Here is a 22,989-nt window from a genome sequence, read left to right as displayed (position 1 = left end):
TCATCGCTCCCATGGCCTTGTCCACTTCCTCAGGGGTGACAAATTCAAACTCATCCCAAAAAATCTGATTAAGACTAGCCCTCGGCATCTCGGCTGGTACTGCCCAAGCGGAGTCCAGGTCTGTCCGAATCTGAGTGATTTTATCCGACAGAAACTGAACGAACTCCTCAGCTCTTCCCTGCAAGGGTTCCCGTGCCTCATCACCTTTCAGAAGGGAGCGGGTCACCCTAAACAGGGCAGCTGGGCGAGATTCTGTGGACGCAATAAGAGCGGAAAAATGCGTACATTTTGCCGCCCGTATCACCACTAGATAAGTCCTAATAAAGGCTCTTAATAGTGATCGATCAGACTCAGAGTTACTAGCCCTCCAACGTCGTTCTAGGCGTCTCTTTTGGCGCTTCATCTCCCGGAGTTCCTCGGTAAACCAAGGTGCCCTCCTGGATCCACCGCCGCTGAGAGGCCTCAAAGGCGCAATCCGATCCAATGCTCCAGCCGCCGCAATATTCCAGGCAGCGACCAAAGACTCGGCCGGGTTGCGGACAAGGGAGTCAGGTATCTCTCCAAGCTCGCTCTGAAATCCCTCTGTGTTCATCAGGTGCCTGGGGCGGAACCACTTAATTGGCTCCACCTCCCTGCAATGGGGGAGTAGTGTCCTGAAGTCAAGCCTCAGCAAGGAGTGATCTGACCATGACAAGGGCAAGGTCTCTATCCCCCTTAAATCAATATCACGTCTCCACTGCCCCAAGAGAAATACAAGGTCAAGTGTGTGTGTCCCGCCCTATGAGTCGGACCTTGAACTACCTGGGTCAAGTCCATGGTTGTCATGGAAGCCATGAACTCCTGTGCCCCATCTGAGTGTTCACCGAGAGACGGCAGATTAAAGTCCCCCAATACTATAAGTCTGGGGAACTCCACCACCAACCTGGCTACTGCCTCTAGCAGCACAGGCAGGGCTGTCGTGACGCAGCTGGGAGGCAGGTATGTCAACAGCAAGCCCAATTGAACCCTTAGGTCCAACTTCAAGAGGAGAGACTCACACCCCACAATCTCTGGGGCAGGGATCCTGCGAGGAACTAATGACCTTCGGACGATAACTGCTACTCCCCCACCCCTTTCTTGGTGTCGTGGTTGGTGGAGTACCTGAAACCCATCTGGACACATTTCTGAGAGGGGGACACCCCCCTCTTGGCCCAGCCAGGTTTCGGTTATACATGCCAGGTCTGCCTCCTCGTCCAATATTAGATCCCGGACGAGGGGGGCTTTGTTCACAACCGACCTGGCATTTAGCAACAACAACCTGAGATCAGGGCCCTGTAATCCTCTGACACTAGATCCTTGAGTTGAGCCTGAGGGGCTGGAACAAACAACCGCTGTAATGTAACGAGTCCTTCTTCCCCGGTAATGGCTAGCCCTACAGCTCCCGCCATATCTGCCCCTCCCAGTCGTGACCGAAATGCTCCGACGTCCCCCTATCCCCATAGACCCCACCTGCTCTCCCATGGCCCCCATTCTTCCTGGCAGGTCATGTATTCCATTCACACCAGGACGGGAGGTGAGTCTGGGCCCCCATCAACTTCTGCTTCTGCACTCGGTGGAGGGGACTCCAGGTCGCATCCCCGGTCCTACCATACTCAATGATCAAACACTCTCTTCAGACACACCCCACACTAATTACTAAAATACAATAGAATAAATTAAAAATGGGCACATTTTCTCTCACATTCATACACTCATACACCCAGCAAACCAACTTCCCTGCCCATACAAATTTATTAATGCCCTTCTGCCATTCTAGCAAATTCACATATTTTTAAAGTATTGGTATCATTTGAAAAAGAAATAAAAATTTAGGTAGAATATTCATTTTCACTGCTGCTATCCTTCCCAGCAAAAATAATTGTAATTTCTCCCAATTTTTCATCTCTGTCTGTATGCTACGCCATAGTGGTTCATAATTATACTTATATAGCTTCCCATTTGAAGTTGAAATATATACTCCTAAATATTTGACCTTTTTAACTATTTCACATCCTGACATTCCTTCTAAGTCTTCCCTTTGTTTAGTGTTCATATTTGTAACTAGCATCTTTGTTTTCCCTAAATTTATTTTAAATCCAGACACTTGGCCGTATTGATTAATCATATTCATTAAAACCTTACTAGATTCCTGTGGTTGGGTTAATGTTATAACCAAGTCATCCGCGAAAGCACGTACTCTATATTCTTGATGCCTAATCTTGACTCCCTGTAAATCATCTGATCCCCGTATTTTGTTCAACAATAGTTCCAAAGTTATGATAAACAGTAATGGGGATAAGGGACAACCCTGCCTTGTACTTTTCTCGATTTTAAATGAATCTGTTAAGCTTCCATCGACTATGATTTGAGCTGTTTGTTCCTGATATATTGTTTTAATTGATTGTAAAAAATGCTCTCCTATTTGCATTTTTTGCATTATTTTCAATAAAAATTGCCAATTCACTCGATCAAAGGCTTTCTCGGCATCTAGAAATATAAGCGCAGCAGGTATTTTGTTATTCTTTCCGAAATATTCCAGTATATTAACAATTTGTCTTACATTACTTCTCATTTGTCTCCCTTGTATAAAACCTGTTTGATCATTATGAATCAATTGCTGAATAACCAACATTAACCTATTCGTTAGTATTTTAGTAAAAAATTATAATCTATATTAAGTAATGATATAGGTCTGTAGTTTTTTGGTTGAATAAGATCTTGATCCTCTTTTGGTATCAGGGATATAAAGGCTGTGTTCCAAGATGGAGGTACCTTCCCTTCCATTTGGATCATTGAATAATTCCTTGAGAGGTTCTACCATTTCTAATTGTAAATTTTTGTAATAAGCTGATGTCAGGCCATCTGTATCTGGTGCTTTCCCTACCTTTAACTGTTTAACTACCTGGAGAATTTCCCCCGAGGTTATTGGTTGATTCAATCTCTCCCTCTGCTCGTCTTTAACTAGGTATTTTTTCTTTATCCAGGTATCTATCTATATCTAAACCTTGTATTTTGTCATTCGTGTACAATCTTGTAAAAAATTCAAGAAAGGCCTTTTGGATCTCATCCTGTTAATATACTTCCTTCCCTTTATAATGTAATTTCAATATATTACAAGATTTCTGTTTTTTCCTACTCAAATATGCTAACCATCTACCAGATTTATTTGCATTACAAAAAGTGTTATGTTTTGCATATAGCAAGTTAGTAGCCACCTGGTCTGACATCAGCATATAAAATTGCTCTCTTAATAAAGTAATTGTTTCTTTAATCTTCTTGTCTCCTGGTTTTAGTATTAACTTCTGTTCTCTCTTCCTGATTTCGCCTTCTAGTTCAATTCTCTTTTCCCCCTGTTTATGTCTATGTAACCTATTTAAATTTATCAGAACTCCTCGCATGTACGCTTTACTTGCGTCCCAAACCATTTCCATAGATGTACCCTTATTCATATTAAAAACAAAATATTCTCTTAACAATTTTTTACATTCATTAATATTTTTCTTATATCTAAATAAGTTTTCGTTCAATCTCCAAGTCCTTCTTGCTTGTGTCCCAAATTCCAACTCCATCCAAACCGGATTATGATCTGATAAGGCTCTGGAACATATCTTTGTCTTCTTTACCCTAGAAAGCAAATAATTGGTTGTTAGTATAAAGTCAATCCTAGAAAAGGATTGGTGTGCATCGGAAAAAAATGTAAAGTCGTATTCTTCTGCATTCCTTTCTCGCCAGATGTCTCTCAGTTCAAAATCGTCCATCATATCAAAAAAGGACTTAGGTAATTTTGCTCGCATTTGGATATTTTGCCGGAGACCCTTCTTGTCTTTCTTGGTATCCATAACACCGTTCCAGTCACCCAATAATATGCAAGATCTATAGCCCCAATGTACTAACTTAGTATGGAGCATTTTATAAAATTTATCTTGTTGTTGATTGGGAGCACATATTCCAATTAGAAGTATCCTTTTCCCTTCTAGTACCAGTTCTATTGCAATATATCTTCCTTGAGAGTCTGCTTCAATTAATTTGGCTTTCATGTCCTTTCTTAAGTAAATAACTATACCATTTTTCTTCTCAAGAGCAGAGGCTATAAAGTGTTGTCCAAGTCTTGTATTAATCAAGTACTTCTGGCCAGTTGCTCTAATGTGAGTCTCTTGCAGGCAAATTATGTCATTCTTAAATTGTTTCAGATAGTGATTTATTTTCTTCCTTTTCTGTGGGGAATTTAAACCATTAACATTCCAGGTTAAGAACTTAGTTGTCAGTTTTAGTTCCCTGAAGCTTTTTAAGAGCCATCTGGAAATCCTGTAATTTGGCTTTTGGCCTGGCTCCACCCACTGCTTCTGAACTAAGGCCTGTGGCTTCTTGGATGGTAACATGTATTTGTTGTGAGGCTTGTTGCTTTTTTAACTCTTGTTCCATTCGCCTCGTAATCACGCAGGTTTGTCTTTGCTCCTTGGCTCCTTGTAGTTCTGAAAGAGAAAGTTGGTCCAGCCTTGATGATCCTTGAGTGGCTTGCTGTCTATCCTGTCCTTCTTGTTCTTTTTCTCTGGATCCAGGATGCGGGGGGATGTCCAGCCTTCAATATATTATTGTAAAAATCTCAAGCCTTCCATACTGAGTTAAGACGATATCTTTGCCCCTGGTAGGTAACTGCAAGTCCGGCTGGTGCCTCCCATCTGAACTGTAGTTGACGATTTTTGAGCTCATCAACTAAGAAGGCATAATCTTTTCTCGATCTCAACATTTTAGGTGGCATTTCCTTCAAAACAGTCATCTCCTGATCCCCAATTTGAAGCTTAGTTTTGTAAGACTTTTGCAATATCAAATTCCTCATATCTCTTGTAGCAAAATACACCACAATGTCTCTTGGGAGTTGCTTTTGTCTGGCAAGCCAGGAGTTAACACGATATATCTTGTCAATTTGCCATTCAAAATTCCCTCCTGGCCTTCCCATCAATTGATCAAAGGCTTCTGAGAAGATCTGCTTCAAATTTTCTTGATTTTTCTCTTGAAGGCCTCTTATCCTTAAGGCAAGTTCCATCTGTCTATACTGCAGCATTATAATTTCATGTTCTGCATCTCCAACCTTTTGTTGAACCACATCCATTTTCGTTACCAGATTAATATTAGAATCACTAAGATCTTCTAATCTATCTTCAATTCCCGAGACATAACCCGATTAAAATTAAAAGCCACAAGAATATTGTCTCTAATTTGCTGGTTCTGAGTCTGAACCGACTCCATAAGCTCTTCTGCCAATTCTTTATGAGCAGCAGATATCTCTTCCTTTATTTTAATTTCCAGCACAGCTGCATGATTTTTTAAAGCCTCGGCTAATTCTTTTTGGAAAAAAATTTCGGGTCAAAGGCTCCCCTGCAGGAGTAGGGGGGGAGTAGTGATTGTAATTTAGTTCCAGGAGCAGGCAAATTTCCAGCGCTTTTAGACGTGTTAAGGGGGGGAATTTTCCTGCTTAGAAACCTTTCCAAATTTAATCTTCTCCACCCAATTAGTAAATCCAGGCAAGCCGCTTATCCTGCAATTACTATTTAGTTTGGTAATAAATCACTTCTGTTTTAATGATCTTTAAATGTTCTGAGCTCCGTAGAAATGTCATCAGAGCCTGACCCCTCCTACAGAGGTGTTCGGTTCCATTTTCTGTGTATTTCTAGCAAGTAAATTGTCAGAAGGAATTCTTTAAAAAAATGGAGTTAAAGATATATACGTATGATTAGAAGTTCACCAGTATTAGTTCTGCCCGCTTTGAAATCAGTAATAAATCAGTCTTTGAGCTGAGGGTGGGCGTGTGCCTTCGTTCTGCAAAAAAGGCAGAAGAGGTCCTTGACGCGGAGAAATCACTATCCTGCCGGGCAGCTCCCACTTCCCATCCTCAGATTTGTGTTTTGGGGGGATTAATTGGAGCGCTGCCCAAACATAGCTAGCTCGCCTTCTTCTCCTTGGCCCGGAGAAGAGGTAATCAAACTGCCAAACAGTTGATGGATACTGTTCAGACAGTTTAACGCAGCCAAGAATCCAAAGCTGTTAAAAACAACAACCCCGTCAGGCCCCGCCCAAACCAGAAGCCGCCATCTTGATGTTTTTTGACCCACTTTGACAAGTTCCCTGCAAGGCTGGCTCCTGATTGATATAGGAGTGCTAAGTGATTAAATTTTTCTTTTCAAATAAGCCATGGATGGTTTAAGACAGGGGTGTAAAACTCAATTTCATTGAGGGCCACTTCAGGGTTGTGTTTGATTTTGGGTGGCTGGGGGGGGGGGACATGGTCAGGGTGGGCGTGGCCCGCTCTACATCACTCGTTTTGTAAGTGCCTGTGATGGCTCAAGTACTCTGCCAGTGAAATTTGCTTCCGACCTTCATTTTCAGCTGTGACGGCCTCCTGCACCCGTCTGCCAGCAAAAACAGAGCTTGAGGTGGGTGTGTGCACGGCCCTCACGAGCTCCATTTTTGGCCACAACAGCCTTCTGTAGCCTTTGGCCAGCGAAAATAAAGCTCAGTGGGCCACACACGGCCCTTGTGAGCTCCATTTCCCCCCCCAGCTCCATTTTCAGAGGGCTGCAAGAGGCCATCATGGCTAAAAACGGAGCTCGCGAGTTGCTCATCATGCGCCAGTCCTTCGCTGTTTCCAGGAGCCCCCCGTGGGGCACATCTAAGTATCCCTGGTTTAAGAACAAGCATCTTAACCTCTGCCTTTGTGAAATGGTGGGATGATCTACTGAGTCAGCCAGCAAGAGGACTTTCCAACCCCCATCCCTCACATTAATAATGACATTCATGGGATAATGAGACAGAAGAGGCACGTTTAACTGCCCCTCTTTTTTCCCGCTGTGGCAATTTCTGGGTCCACTAAATATCCCCGTCTTTTCTGTTGTTTTGCAGCCCTTGTCGTGCGGTTTCTCACCAAGAGGTTCATTGGAGACTATGAAGCCAACACGGGTACGTCTGGCGGCTGCCTTGTGGGGTTTGATGGAAGCAAATGTGGGCTGGGTCTGTCTGGCTCCAGAGCCTGGAAGGGCGAGTGGATGGATGGGTTCCCGGTGTCCGGAAAGAGAATGGAGCCAGTCCAGAGGAGTGGGGGGGGAAGTCCTGTTTTTAGGATTCAGAAATGTCTCATTTTCAGATCATCCCACTTTTCAAATTTCGCTTCTAGCAATGACGGTCATAAATCAAAGCCTTGTGATTTGCAGTCTGTGCCCTCCAAAGGAGAAGGGGCTGGGGTTTTTTAAGCCAGCCTTGTCTCCATTGAGAGGGAACTGAGCGATGACTTTCCCCGACACAGTTTTAATTAAAAAGAAAGAAAGGATCAAAGGATCCTGCCATGCAGCCCTTGAACAAACAGAGGCCATCTCTGTTCTCTTCTTTTCTCTTTTGCCAAAGAATGGAGCTGCCAGGGCGTTCAAAAAAGCAGCTTCAAAGACAGCCTTCTGTTGGTTTCTAGTGCTCTGAAAAAAGTGAGGGGAGCTCTGGGTTTTAAGGGAGGAAGGGGGCTTTTGTCATCTGAATTGCCTCAAATCCAGTCTGTACATTCTTGGTCCTCTTGCAATGGAATATCAAGCTTTGCAAAGAGTAAAGGAATTGCTTGGGAATGCTTGCAAATAAGAACATAAGACCAAAGATCCATAAAACTGCTCATGGTTGGAAAATCCCTGCACCACTCAGGGATGATTGGGAAGAAGTGTTTTGCAGCTCACACAAACACAGTGTGCCTCTGCCGTAGCTGGAAGAGGCCTTCTCCTGGTTCAGGCTTCAGTGTAAACCTTTAAAAAGATGACTCTGCTTTCACATGTACTTTAAGGCAATGGTTCTCAACCTTACCAACTTTAAGATACAGAGACTTCAACTCCCAGAATTCCCTAGCCAGCATGGCCTTAAAGTTGCCACGGTTGAGAACTGTTGCCTTAAAGTAAGTGTGAAAGACACACTGTGTTTGTCTGAGCTGCAAAACACTTCTTCCCAATCATCTGCATTCATTCATGAGAACAATGTAAAAAAAAAAACCCAATGTACTGGTTTGCAAACACCGTGTGGAGTAAGGAAAATTGCTAGTAGAATGCAAGTTTGACAGATCAATTCCATGGAAATAAGGAAGCAATGAAATGGATAGATCTGCAAATTGGAGAAACTGCTTATTGTTTTAAATGAATTTATTAACTGCTTTAGACAAAGGAATTTGTCTCAGCATTTTACAAAAGCGAGAGCTGCAGCCAATGCAATAATATCAATTACACTTCAGTACAATCTTGTTTCTTTTTTTGCCTGCCAAATAGGGTTGAAATTCCATGTCCCAAAAGATTTTATCTGTCCTGATTGTCATCCTGTCAGCACCTCTCCATTAAATAATTAGGAAAGAAAGACCACGAGACTCAATGTGTGGAAATCAAGTGTACTTTTACTAATTAAAAATGATTAAAGGCATAGCGAAGCGAAATCTGAATATTTAGGCGCGAAAGCGATTGATATATAGAATAGCCCATTCCCCACCCCTTGGCATCACAGTTACAGTCCAATCATAATTCTCCCAAGTGTCAAGTGCAAGATAACTTCAAAAGGCATCACGAAGATGGAATGTTGGTGCCGTTAGTCCTGGCGGGAAACTCTCACACATGCGTAGTCCGATCAACTGGTGAACTCCAGAACCTTCTTCCAGCACAATGAGTAACCCCTCCCAAATACCATGCCCTCCCTCCCCGTTTCATAGCAGCCGAAGCAACAGCAAAGCAGAGGCTGACATCCGGCCATCCCCCGGAAAAAGGTGGTCAGGTCTGGAAAACGAGAAAACACAAACAAACAGACGAACAACAAAACACAGAAGAGAGAAGAGGGGGGGGGGAAGAAAAAAAATCAAGGCTTGTCAGGATAAGCAGAATAAAACTGTCGAAGCAGCCGGGGGGCACGAACATGGGATTTGTCAACCCATTCCGTATGAGAGGGAGGAAAATGCTTCCAAGCCACTAAGTACTGGACCCGATTACGCCGCCGGCAAGAGTCCAGTATTTCACGAACTTCAAAGTGTTGTTCACCGTCAACCAACAGGGGAGCAGGTGGAGGGTTGACAGGCGGACGTAAAGTAGAAACACGAACAGGCTTAATGAGGTTAACATGGAACACGGGATGAACACGGTGAAGATGCTTGGGCAGTTGCAAGTGAACGGAAACAGGATTGATGATTTTGATGATGGGAAATGGACCAACATACTTAGGCCCCAATTTCCTCGACTTCTGTGAGGTTTGAAGGAATTTGGTGGACAAGTAAACCAGGTCACCCTCCCTGTACTGATAAGGTTGCGCACGCTTCTTATCAGCTTGTTTTTTATGAGCACGATGCGCAGCATCCAAAGTAGCAAGAGTCAAAGGCCAAACATGGCTCAGGCGTTCGCTCCACTCAGCGACGGAAGAAACTTGCGGTTGGTCACCAGGCAGCTCAGGAATAGGAACAAAATCCTGACCAAAAACAACACGAAAAGGGGTGAAACCAGTGCTGCTATGTACAGAATTATTGTAGGCCACCTCAGCGTGCGGTAGCAAGTCTACCCAGTCATCTTGCTGATAATTGATGAAACAACGCAAATATTGTTCTAAAACAGAATTAGTCCTCTCACAAGCCCCATTAGTCTGAGGATGGTGGGTGGAGCTTAGCCCCTGGGCGGAGCCAATGCATTTAAGAAATTCCTTCCAGAAAGCCGAAGTGAACTGGACACCCCTATCGGAAATAATGCGATCAGGCACCCCATGCAAATGGTAAATGTGGGAAATGAAGAGTTTAGCGAGTGCCTTAGCCGAAGGAATCTTGTGGCATGGAACAAAATGAACTTGTTTTGAAAATAAGTCCGTAACCACCCAAATGACGGTGTGCTCCTGGCTCTCAGGAAGCTTGACAATGAAGTCCATCGAAATTTCCTTCCAAGGGGCGACAGGGCGGGCCACAGATTGAAGCAGGCCCTGTGGTTTTCCAGGTGGCCGTTTAGCGGCTGCACAGACCGGACAACTGGCAACATACAGTTCAATGTCCTTTTTCAAAGAGGGCCACCAAAATTGTCTCTTCACCAGGTGTAACGTTTTTATGAAGCCAAAGTGACCCGCCAACTTAGAATCGTGAGCTCGTTGTAGGACGAAGAGAGGCGGGGACGTAAAGCTTGGCTCTGATCCACGGTAAATCGTCCCTCATCGTGCACTCATCCTGATGCTGCTGGAACCAGTCATCCTGGGGAAGGGCCCGTTTGAGGTCAGAAAGAAAATCTTGAGGCACCTCCAGTTTCGAGCGTGCCTGCTGGCGAGTGACCACTGGAGCCGCGAGGCTGGACGTGGGAACGACAGGCTGAACAATACTCAGTTTAGAGCAGTTGTATTGAGGGAGTCTAGACAAAGCATCAGCCATGAAATTTTTCCCCCCAGGGATGTACTTGAGTGTGAAGTTGAAACGGTTGAAATGTTGGGCCCAGCGCATCTGTTTAGGGGATAGGCGGCGTGGGGTCCTCAAAGCCTCCAATTTTTTGTGGTCAGTCCACACCTCAAAAGGGTGTTTAGCGCCCTCTAGAAAATGGCGCCACGTGGCCAGGGCCCATCGCACTGCAAATGCCTTCTTCTCCCAAACGGCCCAACGTCTTTCAGTGTTTGTGAGCTTGCGGGAGGTGTAAGCGCAAGGTTGCAAAGTACCTTGGTCGTTGGCTTGTAGCAAGATGGCCCCAACAGCGACGTCACTGGCATCGGCTTGGACGACGAAAGGCTTGTCCATGTCGGGATGCTTCAGAACCGGTTCCGCAGCAATGAGGCACTTCAACTTCTCGAAAGCAGCTTGACACTCCATGGTCCAATCTAGTGGTTTGCTAGGCTTAGGTTTAGGCCCACCTTTGGACTTCAACAAATTAGTGATAGGAAACGCAATTTTGGCAAAAGAAGGAATGAACTGATGGTAGAAATTAGCAAAACCCAAAAAAGTTTGCAATTGCCTGCGTGTTCGGGGCGCCTCCCACTCAGTGACCACCTTTACTTTCCCAGGGTCCATCTCAATCCCAGCGGGGGAGATACGATACCCTAGGTAGTCAATCTTCGCCTGGTGAAATTCACACTTGGACAACTTGGCATACAGTTCAGCGGCCCTGAGTTTTTTCAAGACAGTGCGGACCAAAGCGACGTGTTCGTCATAAGTCTGAGTATAGATAAGGATATCGTCCAAATATACGATAACACCCTTGTAAAGGTGGTCATGCAAGATCTCATTAATTAATTGCATGAAAACTGCAGGCGCCCCCTGCAGGCCAAAAGGCATCACCCGGAACTGGAAACAGCCGAGGGGGCAGTTGAAAGCAGTCTTCCACTCATCCCCCTCCTTTATGCGGACTCTATAGTACACTTCTCTGAGGTCCAGTTTAGTGAAAATACGGCCCTTCCCCAATTGGGCTAACATGTCCTTTATTAACGGCAATGGGTAGAGATTTTGGGCCAAGATCCCATTCAGATTTTTGAAGTTAACATATAGCCTCAGGGAGCCATCTTTCTTCTCTCTGAATAACACAGGGGCAGCTACTTTCGGGCGTGCTGGCTCAATGAAACCCCGTTCTAAATTTTTATCAATGAATTTTCTCATTTCCTCCATCTCCCTAGGGGACATGGAATATATTTGGGGCTTTGGAAGCTTGACCCCGGGCAAAATGTCGATGGAGCAATCAGTAGGCCTGTGGGGCGGAAGTTTATCTGAAGATTCCTCACTAAAAACTCCTCTCAGGTCCCAATACACTTTTGGAATCTTTTCCTCTCCTTCAATCCTCTCCTGCCCTCTGGCGGCCAAAGCAGAACTGCAGCTAACAGGCTCCGGGGAAACGCCCTTCCCCTCAGGAGGTGTGCTCATGCGAATGCGTAACCATCCCTCCCTCCAATTTATGCGAGGGTTCCATTTTCGAAGCCAAAGGAGGCCTAAAATGAGGGGCCTGTCCATTCCGGGAGCCACAATAAAAGAGATCAATCAATGAAGAAGGCGGGGCTTAGCAGTGAGAAGATGGAGTTTCAGGCTACTCCTGAAATTCCTCTATACCGAAGGATTTTTGGACGGGTTCTTTGAACTCTAGCTGTCCTGTAGACGACAGTGAAGGTGAGGAGAGACCCAGGACCTCAGAGACACCCGCAAGTCTCTGGGGGGGGGGTATTAACTCCTCGTGCCAATTCCTTTTTGGATTAGCTGCGTGCTAACTGAAACTGCAGGTTGCCCCTAAGAATGGTAGAAGTGATGTCATCTGGTAAGCTGATTTTATTATCCAAGAGAGACTGTTCGCGTTAAAAACTTAAGATAACTGAAACCAAAGAACAGGAAAACTTCCAGTCTGGCTTCAGACCCGGTTACAGCACAGAAACCGCTTTGGTCGCATTGACTGATGATCTCTGGAGAGCTAGGGATGGAGGCCATGCTTCCATCCTAGTTCTCCTGGACCTCTCAGCGGCTTTCGATACCATCGACCATGGTATCCTTCTGCGACGACTGCGGGAGATAGGGGTGGGCGGCACTGTCTTGCAGTGGTTCTCCTCCTATCTCTCGGACAGGTCGCAGTCGGTGTTAGTGGGGGGGCAGAGATCGTCCCTGAGGCCCCTAACCTATGGGGTGCCGCAGGGGTCGGTCCTATCCCCCCTACTATTTAACATTTACATGAAACCGCTGGGCGAGATCATCCGAAGGCACGGGATAAAATATCACCAATATGCGGACGATACACAGTTGTATCTGTCCGCCCCGTGCCAACTCAATGAAGCGGTGGACGTGATGAACCGGGGACTGGAAGCCGTTAAAGACTGGATGAGAGCGAACAAGCTGATACTCAACCCAGACAAGACCGAGTGGCTGTTGTGTTTCCCTCCCAAAAATTTGACCACCATACCATCACTCAGGCTGGGGGGACAAAATTTAAACCCCTCAGAAAGGGCCCGCAACTTGGGAGTCCTCCTGGATTCACAGCTAACTTTTGACCACCATCTCTCAGCTGTGACCAGGGGGGCATTTGCCCAGGTTCGCCTGGTGCGCCAGTTGCGGCCCTACCTGAATCGGGAGGCCCTCACAACAGTCACTCGAGCCCTTGTGATCTCTAGGCTGGAATACTGTAATGTGCTCTACATGGGGCTGCCCTTGAAGAGCATCCGAAGACTTCAGCTAGTCCAGAATGCGGCCGCGCGAGTGATCGTGGGCGCACCACGGTTCGCCCACATAACACCGATCCTCCGTGAGCTGCATTGGCTACCTGTTGGTCCCCGGGTGCACTTCAAGGTCTTACTCACCACCTATAAAGCGCTCCATGGTAGTGGATCTGGCTATTTGAGAGACCGCCTTCTGCCAATTACCTCCCTGCGTCCCATCCGATCGCATAGAGTTGGCCTCCTCCGTATTCCATCCGCCAGTCAGTGCCGACTGGCGACTACTCGGAGGAGAGCCTTCTCTGTTGCGGCTCCGACACTATGGAACAATCTCCCCGTGGAGATTCGTACCCTCACCACCGTCCAGGCCTTCCGTACAGCCCTCAAGAACTGGCTAACCCGTCAGGCCTGGGGATAATCTTATTTCGCCCCTCCCGAATGCTGAGTGAATGTTGAGTTTTATTGTCTAATTTACTTTGTGCACATTTCTTTTTTTGTATTGTCCTACACTCCCCTTCCTTTTTTGATTGTAAGCCGCCCTGAGTCCCCTCAGGGAAAAGGGCGGCCTATAAATAAATAAATAAACTACAAACTACAAACTTAGCGGCGAATTGGCTTTTTTAATGGATTTATGGCTGGTGGTTACTTTACTTCTTAAATGCTTCAAGAAACTCCTCAACATCCTCCCCCCTCTGAATCTCCCTAAGTGGATCGTAAAATTTATTTTCTACTAATTAGTCCGTCACGATTCGACACTTTTATTACTTTATTACTTCGCTTTGTTTACGATCAGATAAGATTGCACAGCCTGTAAGAAACTAAGAAGTCTGTGGAAAAAAAAAAAGAGCTTGCCATTTTTAACTGCGACACATCATGGCGTCCCAAAATACCTCTAAGATTTCATTTCAGATACTTTTTTCCGCATGCAGAGGACTCTTTGATTCTTATCAAAGACTGGAAAGAAAATTGGATCATCTGATTTTAAAATATGAAGCAAAAACTGAGATCGTTGAATGTTTAAATGCTCCTGAAATACAAACGGAAAATGTGAGAAATGGTGTCTGGTTTATCTCAGAGGAAGAAAGGAAGGGGGGAGTTATAAAGAAGACTCATTTAAAAAGACAGAGTGCAGGAGGAATGGAAAATCCACCCTTGAGAATTAAAGTTAATTTGGAAAATTTTGCAAGCCTAGGACAACATTATTATTTCATCACTGACATTCAGAGTCCAAAGGTGCCAAAATATCTTTGTCTGGATTTGCTTATGAAAACATTTGGTAAATTTATCCAACGCGTGGCAATTGGCTGGAGAAGATCTTGCTATTGGAGAGACACTGGCTGATAGATGGAAGAACGTAATTTAAAATCTAGCTAAATCTGATTACCTTAATGTGTAATAGATATAGCTGAATAATGACTGATATGGATAGTAATATATATAATTTGGAACTGGCTGATAGATTGAAGAATACAATTGAAAACTAGTTAAACCTAATTGCTTTTTCTTGTAACAGATATAGTTGAATAATAATTGATATTGATAGTAATGTATATAATGTGGAGTTGATATGACAACTAACAATTGGAAGATTATACATAAAGAGTATTAACTACAATAATTATCACTATTAAAAAACTAAATAAAATACATACAATTAAATGTTAATCAACACTGGGAAAATGTTATGATATATGATATAATTAAATATTATGGATGTCCAGCTAAAATAGGATATGAGGACTTGATGATAATAGAGGATTTTACAAATAAGTAAATGAATTGTCAGCATGTGTTATGGATTAATTATGTAATGCATAGCTAAGGATGAAGGATGTTTAAATAACCATAGGTAATTAAAACTGGAGGTATAATGATGTTGATATGGTAAATATTCGAGTTAAGATATTTGAATTAATATGAGTTAATGGAAGAGAAGCACCAAAGCATGTTGTAACCAGTTGATATACTTCTTTTTTTTCTCATGATAGACACCTGTGTTTTGTTTTGTTTTGTTTTCCTGCCTTGTCTCTTGTCGTTTTTGTCTATTTTTATATTATTTTTATTTTTTATTTTTTATTTTATTTTTTATTTTTTATCTGTCCTTTCTTTTTTTTTTCTTTTTTTTGATTTTTTCCTCTCCCACCGGTGTGGGCAGGGATTGTTCAAGATTATTTCTTTCATCAATATTTCTAAATAATAATTACAGTTAAATGAAAATGGATATATAATAATGTTTTAGTTAATATGAGTTATATTGGTTGACTGTGGAGGAGATGTACCAAAACTTACCTGTAATTGATTGATACATTTTCTACAGATGTAAAGAAAGATGTGTACTTGTTTTAAACTAAAATTAAAAAACATTTATTAAAAAATAAATAAATAAATAAAAGAGATCAATTCGGTGTGGGAGCCCATTTTCATCTCTAGAGGTTCAGTATAGAAATGGGCTGGGCCACCCCCTGCTATGGACCCATCTATCTGACAAAAGACAATAGGGGTTTTCAAAGTTTTTAACTTGAGGCCCAGTTTCTCCACCATAGCAGGGTTGATCATACAGCGGGAACAGCCTGAGTCAAGGAGGGTGGGAAGGTGTTCTGACACCCCATTGAGCGGAATCTTTAACTCTATTGGGATCAGCATGGGGCCTTTGTTTGAACTCACCCAGCGAGGCGAGGCATCATCATCAGAATCATCAGAGGAGCTGGTAGAGGCGTCAGCTTCTCCCTCCATGTCCTGTCTGAAACGCGGGGGGGTGACATCCGCAGCGAAAGCAGCTTCCTTTTTCTTTTTGTCCGGGGCCTTGTTTGATTTCCCTTCCCTCTTGGCAGGGGGTGGGGGGGTCGCGGGTAGCTTAGCATGGCACTCCGGAGCGCGGTGGCCTCCCCTTCCGCAACGAAAGCATGTGAACGGCTTGGTACAAATCTTTTTTATTTCCATTTCATTCTATACAATCACATGTTTACTGTGCAACCGAGGCATAAAAACCACAGTATACAAGTGCAATCATGCTTTAAAATTTAACACATATTATATTTCCCCCCTCCCCCCCTCCCCCTAGATCCCCGCCTCCCTTCCCTCCCCCCGACTTCCCAGAGCCCATACATGGTATAACTTTTGACAATCACAGTCTAAAATATCTCTACATTGAACTCAGCTTCTTGCTGTTACCCAAATTTTTAACAATTTACGTTATTACTAATTTTAAGCATAAGCTATCTGGAATTTCCTAGTCCCGTATTTGCTTTGTATATAATCAATCCATAGCATGTGAACGGCTTGACTTTCCCTGTGGGGCCTCCTTTTCCTTCGCTCCTTACTCGGAAATGGGGCTTGTGTGTTGGGGGGGGGGGAGATCTTGCTGCTCTTTCTCTCTCTTTTTCTCTCTCCTCTTTTGCACGTTGGAGTCTAATTAAATCAAGCTCAATATCTGCCACATTTTCATACCAAGCAGTAACGCGCTTAGGAAGGTGGCGATTAACACATTGTTGATAAATGTCCTCATTCAAGCCCAAAGCAAACTTATCCAAAAGGGCTTCTTCAGACCATCCTCTCATATAATTACAAAGGTGTTGAAACTCCTGAATGTACTGAGTCACAGGCCTATCTCCCTGTGTGAGGGTCATAAATTTCAGTTTTCCCCGTTTCTCAGTTAGGGGGTCATCAAATCGTCTCTTGAACGCAGTCATAAAAGCGTCAAAATTCCTCAGGAGGGGGGAATTGCTTTGGTGCAGACCCATCATCCAGTCAGCAGCTTCCTCCTCCAAAGCAAGGAACGAACTCCCCGTGGAGATTCGGACCCTCACCACCCTCCAGTCCTTCCGCGCCGCTTTAAAGATCTGGCTGTCCCGGCTGGCCTGGGGTTAAGATTCTAACCCCACCCGAATTGTGTGACTGTTGTGCTTTCTTTTTAATATGTTGTATTGTCTTCATGTTGGAAAATTGTTTGTCCTCCCCCCCCCCTTTTTGAACTGTGAGCCGCCCTGAGTCCCCCCAGGGAAAAGGGCGGCATACAAATAAAGGGGGGGAAAAAAAGTAACACCATACGAACTTTCATGGCATCCGATTCTAAATCGGGCCCATAAATTTCCATAAAGTTATAAACTTGCATAATGAAGAGGCCCAGCTTCTTGGGATTTCCGTCATACCTTACAGTTAAGGGAGGGACTTTAGCCATTCTGCGTCTTCTGGGGGGGGAAAACCCCTGCTCTGGCAGCCCCCCTGGCTGGGGGGGGGTGAAGCTGTCTCTGGGTTAGCTTGCTCCCATTCCCCCTCGGCCTCTTCACCCTCCCCGAATCTTTGCCTAGAGTACCTCTGTTCCAAGTCCTCCGGCTGAACTCTTTCTCGGGGCCTTCGTTCGGCCCCCGCTTCAAGCGGCCTCTCCTGATGTTTTCTTCTGGTAACTCCTTTTGTCCCACGGACAAGGACCAACGGGGGGGGATCGCAGGGCCCGCTATTTCCAGCTCAGCCATCCTCTCAGGTAATGACGGATCAGCAGTCTCCTTTTCAATTTCTTCATCGCTTGTGTGCAAAGACATTGTCTCCGTTTCTCCTTGTAGTTTCACCCCCCATGGAAGATTGTATTCTCCTGGTGGGGTGTTAGTGAGATTTCGCTTACTGTCAGCACCTCTCCATTAAATAATTAGGAAAGAAAGACCACGAGACTCCATGTGTGGAAATCAAGTGTACTTTTACTAATTAAAAATGATTAAAGGCATAGCGAAGCGAAATCTGAATATTTAGGTGCGAAAGCGATTGATATATAGAATAGCCCATTCCCCACCCCTTGGCATCACAGTTACAGTCCAATCATAATTCTCCCAAGTGTCAGGTGCAAGATAACTTCAAAAGGCATCACGAAGATGGAATGTCGGTGCCGTTAGTCCTGGCGGGAAACTCCCACGCATGCGTAGTCCGATCAACCGGTGAACTCCAGAACCTTCCTCCAGCACAATGAGTAACCCCTCCCAAATACCATGCCCTCCCTCCCCGTTTCATGGCAGCCGAAGCAACAGCAAAGCAGAGGCTGACAAATCCCTTGTTTGATATCCTTGTTGTGATTATGGTGTGAGGACATAAATTTGCAGTGGTAACTGTCAACCAACAACTGATAACCCTAACCTTAAAGTTAGCCCTAAGCCATTTAGCAGGCAAAAAGGGAGCAAGAGCCCTCCAATAATAGATAATGAAAGAGCACCAACATATAGTTAAGAGTTACAAAATTACAATGAAAATAACATTCCTGGCATTCAGGAACTCAAATGTAGCCAAGGCCCTTTGGAACCATCCAGTTCCTATGAGTCTCCAGGAGACACCCCCCCCCCTTTGCCTCGAGAGCCTTCTGTCTTAGAAGAAGGGAGACCCCCTGAGAACACTGGCTTTAGGGTCCCTTCACATCTCATAGAATCATAAGGCTGAAAGGGACCTCAGAGGCCTTCTAGTCCAATCCCTGGTCTAGCCAGGAGGACTTATACCATCCCATCAAGCATTTTTTTCGAAAACCTCCAGTGATGGAGCACCCAGCCCTTCCAGGGGGAAACCGTTTCGCTGGTTAACTGTTCTCACTGTCAGGGAATTTCTCCTTGGTTCTAAGCTGGATCTCCCTTGAATGATCTTGTCCTGCCCTCAGGTGCTTTGGAGGACCCTCTCCTCCACGGCAGTCCCTCAAGGACTGGGAAACAGTTATTACCTCATCCCTACCCCTTCCCTTTGTTGAGCTAGAAAGGCCTCATTCCCTTAACTCTTCTTCATCCTATGCTTTCACCTCCATTCAGTGGGTTGAAATACGCATATGAAATGGACGTTCATTTAATGACTATTCCACAGTTGCAACGGCACTGATATATAAACCATTCTTCACCCTTAGGGCCACTGTAGTGAGGCCATGGTCACAAGATGCCGAGATGCTTGGCAACTGAGTCCTATTTATGACGGTTGCCGTATCCCTGGGTCACGGGGTCCCAGGACCTTCTGGCAAGCAAAGGCAATGGAGGCAGCCAGATTCACTTAACAACTACCACTAACTGAACAACTGCAGTGATTCACTTAACACCTATGGCACTGAAGGTCATAAAATGGGACAAAATGCACTTAGTGAATGTTTCGCTTAGCAATAAAAATTTGGGGCTCGATTGTGCTCATAAATTCTAACATCCCCTTATAACCGTTTGTTTAGACCACGTGATGTTTACGGGGGTACTGAAAAAAGCGACTGGCGACTGGTCCTCCCAGCATCCCTGTTGTCACAGGGTCAAGGTCCAGGCGCTTGGCCACAGGCGTGTATTCATGGTAGCCTCCTTGGGATCAGCTGGTGGCCCTTTATAGCAATAGCAGTTAGACTTATATACCGCTTCATAGGGCTTTCAGCCCTCTCTAAGCGGTTTACAGAGTCAGCATATTGCCCCCAACAACAATCCGGGTCCTCATTTTACCCACCTCGGAAGGATGGAAGGCTGAGTCAACCCTGAGCCGGTGAGATTTGAACAGCCGAACTGCAGAACTACAGTCAGCTGAAGTAGCCTGCAGTGCAGTGGTGGGTTTCAATTTTTTTTAGAACCTATTCTGTGGGTGTGGCCTATTTTGTGGGCATGGCTTGGCAGTCATGTGACGGGACAGGTATGGCCAACTTGACATCACTCATGCACTCAGTCACATGACCACCACCACCCCAAGCCATGTGGCAACATTTTTTGGAACTCCTATGAAAGTGGGGGGGAAGAGAGGGGAAAACCTCCCAAAAATAGACAACTGGAGGATTAAGGGCAGAAATTAGGGAGATCGGAGAAGGCAGGACAGAGACGAATCCAGTAGAAAACTCCTGAGCTTGCCTCTGCTGTCTGGTGAATTGTGCTGTTGGACCTCTCCAGCGAGCGGGGGTGAGCGTGGAGGGCGACAGGGCCAGGGCAGGCGTTCCGGACAGGGACAGGGCAGGCGTTCCGGAAGTTACTTCCGGGTCCCTTTCATCATCCGGTTCTCCCGATCTGGTGCGAACCGGCAGAAACCCACCACTGCTACAGTGCTGCATTTAACCACTGTGCCACCTCGGCCCTTTGTGACCTTCCCAGCTGGCTTCCGACAAGGAGAGGCGGAGGGAAGTTGGATTTGCTTAATTGCATGATTCACTTAACCGCTGCAGGGATTCGTGGCAAAAAAGGTTGTAAAATCAGGCACGGTTCACTTAAGATCCGCCTTGCTTAGCGACAGAAGTCCTGGTCTAATTGTGGTTGTAAGTCAAGGACTACTTTTAGATTGGCTTGATGCAGAAGAATTCTGCCCTGGAGGCCTTTTCAACCCGCCTGCCCCGGAACCTGTTTGTTTCAGGGCTGCCTGAGCTCCTGGTGCCTGGTGAGGCTTCTGCTCCCAGCAGCCACGGAGGGTGCAGGCGTCTCCTGGGGCTGACAGGGGTTTTCGTTGGCAGGAAGAGGGACTGGAGGGATGCAAAATGATGCATTCTCAGACCAATTGACATCTGATCATGGGAGCCATTTGCTGATATGATGACACGGCCTCTGGTCTAGAAAGGCTGGCGGAGCCCTAGATCCACGGGTAGTCCTTGACTTACAACAGTTCACTGAGTGACCGTTCAAAGTTACAACACCACTGAAAAAGTGATTATGACCGTTTTTCACCCATATGACCTTTGCAGCATCCCCATGATCCCATGATCAAAATCCAGATGCTTGGCAACTGGTTCATATTTATGACGGTTACATTGTCATAGGATCACGTGATTCCCTTTTGCGACCACCTGACAAGCAGGGGAAGCCAGATTCACTTAACAACTGTGTCACTAACTTAACAACTGCAAGCAAATCACTTAACATGGTGGTAGGAAAGGGGGTAAAATGGGGAAAAAGTCACAACTGTCTCGCTTAGCAACAGAAAGTTTGGCTTCAATTGTGGTTGTAAGTTGAGGACTACCTGTACTGTCCCGTCAGATGATTCCGGCTTGTGTGCAGCCAACAACGTCCCCAAAAAAGAATCTTTCTCAGCTCACCCCTAAAAACAGGGGTGGGCAATTCATTTTCCCAATGGCATTAAAAGGGGCCACAGGAGAAACTGAGACTGTGGTGGGAGGCTGAACCAATATAACTGTGAAGATGCGAAGGTGTGTAGACATGGACACACATACATACATAAATGGAAAAAAGGCCAGCAGTCCCCTTTAGAATAAAAGCAAGGCAATTGTTTTTCATGCATAGCATACCCTTATTTACATTTATTCTCTAATTTCCGAGTGGCCTCACACGGCTGGGCAGGGACAGCCACAGGGCTGATATCCATTAAATGCCCAGGCCTGTTCTAGAACAATCTAGATTCTCAATCCTGGTAACTTTCAGAGGCATGGACTTCAACTCCCAGAATCCCCCAGCTGGCATAGGGTGGATAGAACACTTTTAGCTAGTCTTCAGGTTATGACCACAAGCGAGCCCAAACTTTCTGTTGCTCAGCAAGACAGTTGCTAAGTGAGTTTTGCCCCATTTTACATCCCTCTTGCCACATTGTTAAGCAAATCACTACAGTTGATAAGTTAGTCACAAGGTTGTTAAGTGAATCTGGCTTCCCAATTTACTTTGCTTGTCAGAAGATCTCAAAAAAAATTATCACATGATCCTGGGACACTGCAACTGTCATAAATATGAGCCAGTTGCCAAAGATCTGAATTTTGATCATGTGACCGTAGGACATCTTGCAATAGTTGTAAGTCACAAGTGCCGTTGTAACTTTGAACAGTTACTAAATGAAAATGGTTGTAAGTTGAGGACATCTTACATCCACACTCTATAAATTCAAATCACTGGGACCAGGTGGATTACTTCCCAGGGTGGAAAAGGAGCTGCCAGATGGGATCTCAAAATCTCTGATTGTGACCTTTTGATGTTTGTTAGCCGAGCTGCACTTTTGGCTGGCAGTGTGTTCTACCCACAGAGGCTCTTGTGCGGTGCTCTTTATGGTGAGTATTTCTGGCCTGGCCTTGTGACACAATGGAAACTCGGCTCCATTGGCTCCCTATAAACATTTCGGTGCATTTGTTCCCATTCCTGGCTACCCAGCTGAGCAGAGGTTTTTCAACAAACCACAATAGAGGCAGTTTGCACAAGCCAGTTTTGCAAAGACTTCGACTAGCTTTTAATGATTTCAGTTTAGATCAGTGTTTCTCAGCCTTCAATTCCCAGAATTCCCTAACCAGCCATGCTTTGTTCTTAGAGGATGGAGCAGAGTGCAAAGAGCCAATGGGCAGGATAAACGCACAGCCTGTTATAATATTCCTGCAGGCGGATCACTGAACCAGACTGGAAACTGACTTTTAATGCCGTTGGGTAAAAGTCTACACTCTGGCTTATTTAATATTTCATAACAGCATCTAACAGTCTCTAAACATCTTTTGGCTGGTTTCACTTTCTGAAATGTAATCATTCAACTACCCCTCCCCCCTCTGCTTTTGTGTGTTTTATTGTTAGCAACAGGAGGAGGAGCCCAGTGAAAACTTTTGCAGGCTCATCCTTAAAATCTTCCATGATGATAAATGAGCCAAGCAGCCATCAGAGTCTTGGCTCTTTTTGCTTGATAAATGATCTTTGGCTCTCTTGGGCTGCCCATCAGGCTGCCTTTAGTGTGATGGGAATAGGTTGAAGTTAAAAATAATTTTTTTTTTAGAAAATTTTTATTTTTAGACAAACATAAACAAACAAGACATAAAGCATTAAACCATCTTTTGTCACATACTGTGTGTCGATTGGTTACAAGGGTTTTGTGCATCCTTCCCATAGTCATCACTTTCAATTTATATGAATTCACATATTATCAAATTGTCAGCTTTTCTTCATTCAATAATCAGGA

At 44.9% G+C, this 22,989-nt stretch overlaps 1 protein-coding gene across 1 annotated transcript in view; it reads left to right on the top strand.

Moving 5' to 3' along the window:
* LOC116515949 (ras-like protein family member 11A-like) overlaps positions 1 to 22,989 on the top strand; it is a 41,616-nt gene that overhangs the window by 9,654 nt on the left and 8,973 nt on the right. Inside the window, exon 2 of the mRNA XM_032228277.1 lies at positions 6,916 to 6,972. Within this exon, the coding sequence (XP_032084168.1) occupies positions 6,916 to 6,972 (57 nt within the window). The remainder of the gene's footprint in view (positions 1 to 6,915; positions 6,973 to 22,989) is intronic.

The sequence above is a fragment of the Thamnophis elegans genome, chromosome 12 (genome assembly GCF_009769535.1).
Source record: "Thamnophis elegans isolate rThaEle1 chromosome 12, rThaEle1.pri, whole genome shotgun sequence".
Classification (NCBI taxonomy): domain Eukaryota; kingdom Metazoa; phylum Chordata; class Lepidosauria; order Squamata; family Colubridae; genus Thamnophis; species Thamnophis elegans.
This window is presented reverse-complemented; position numbering and strand designations above follow the sequence as displayed.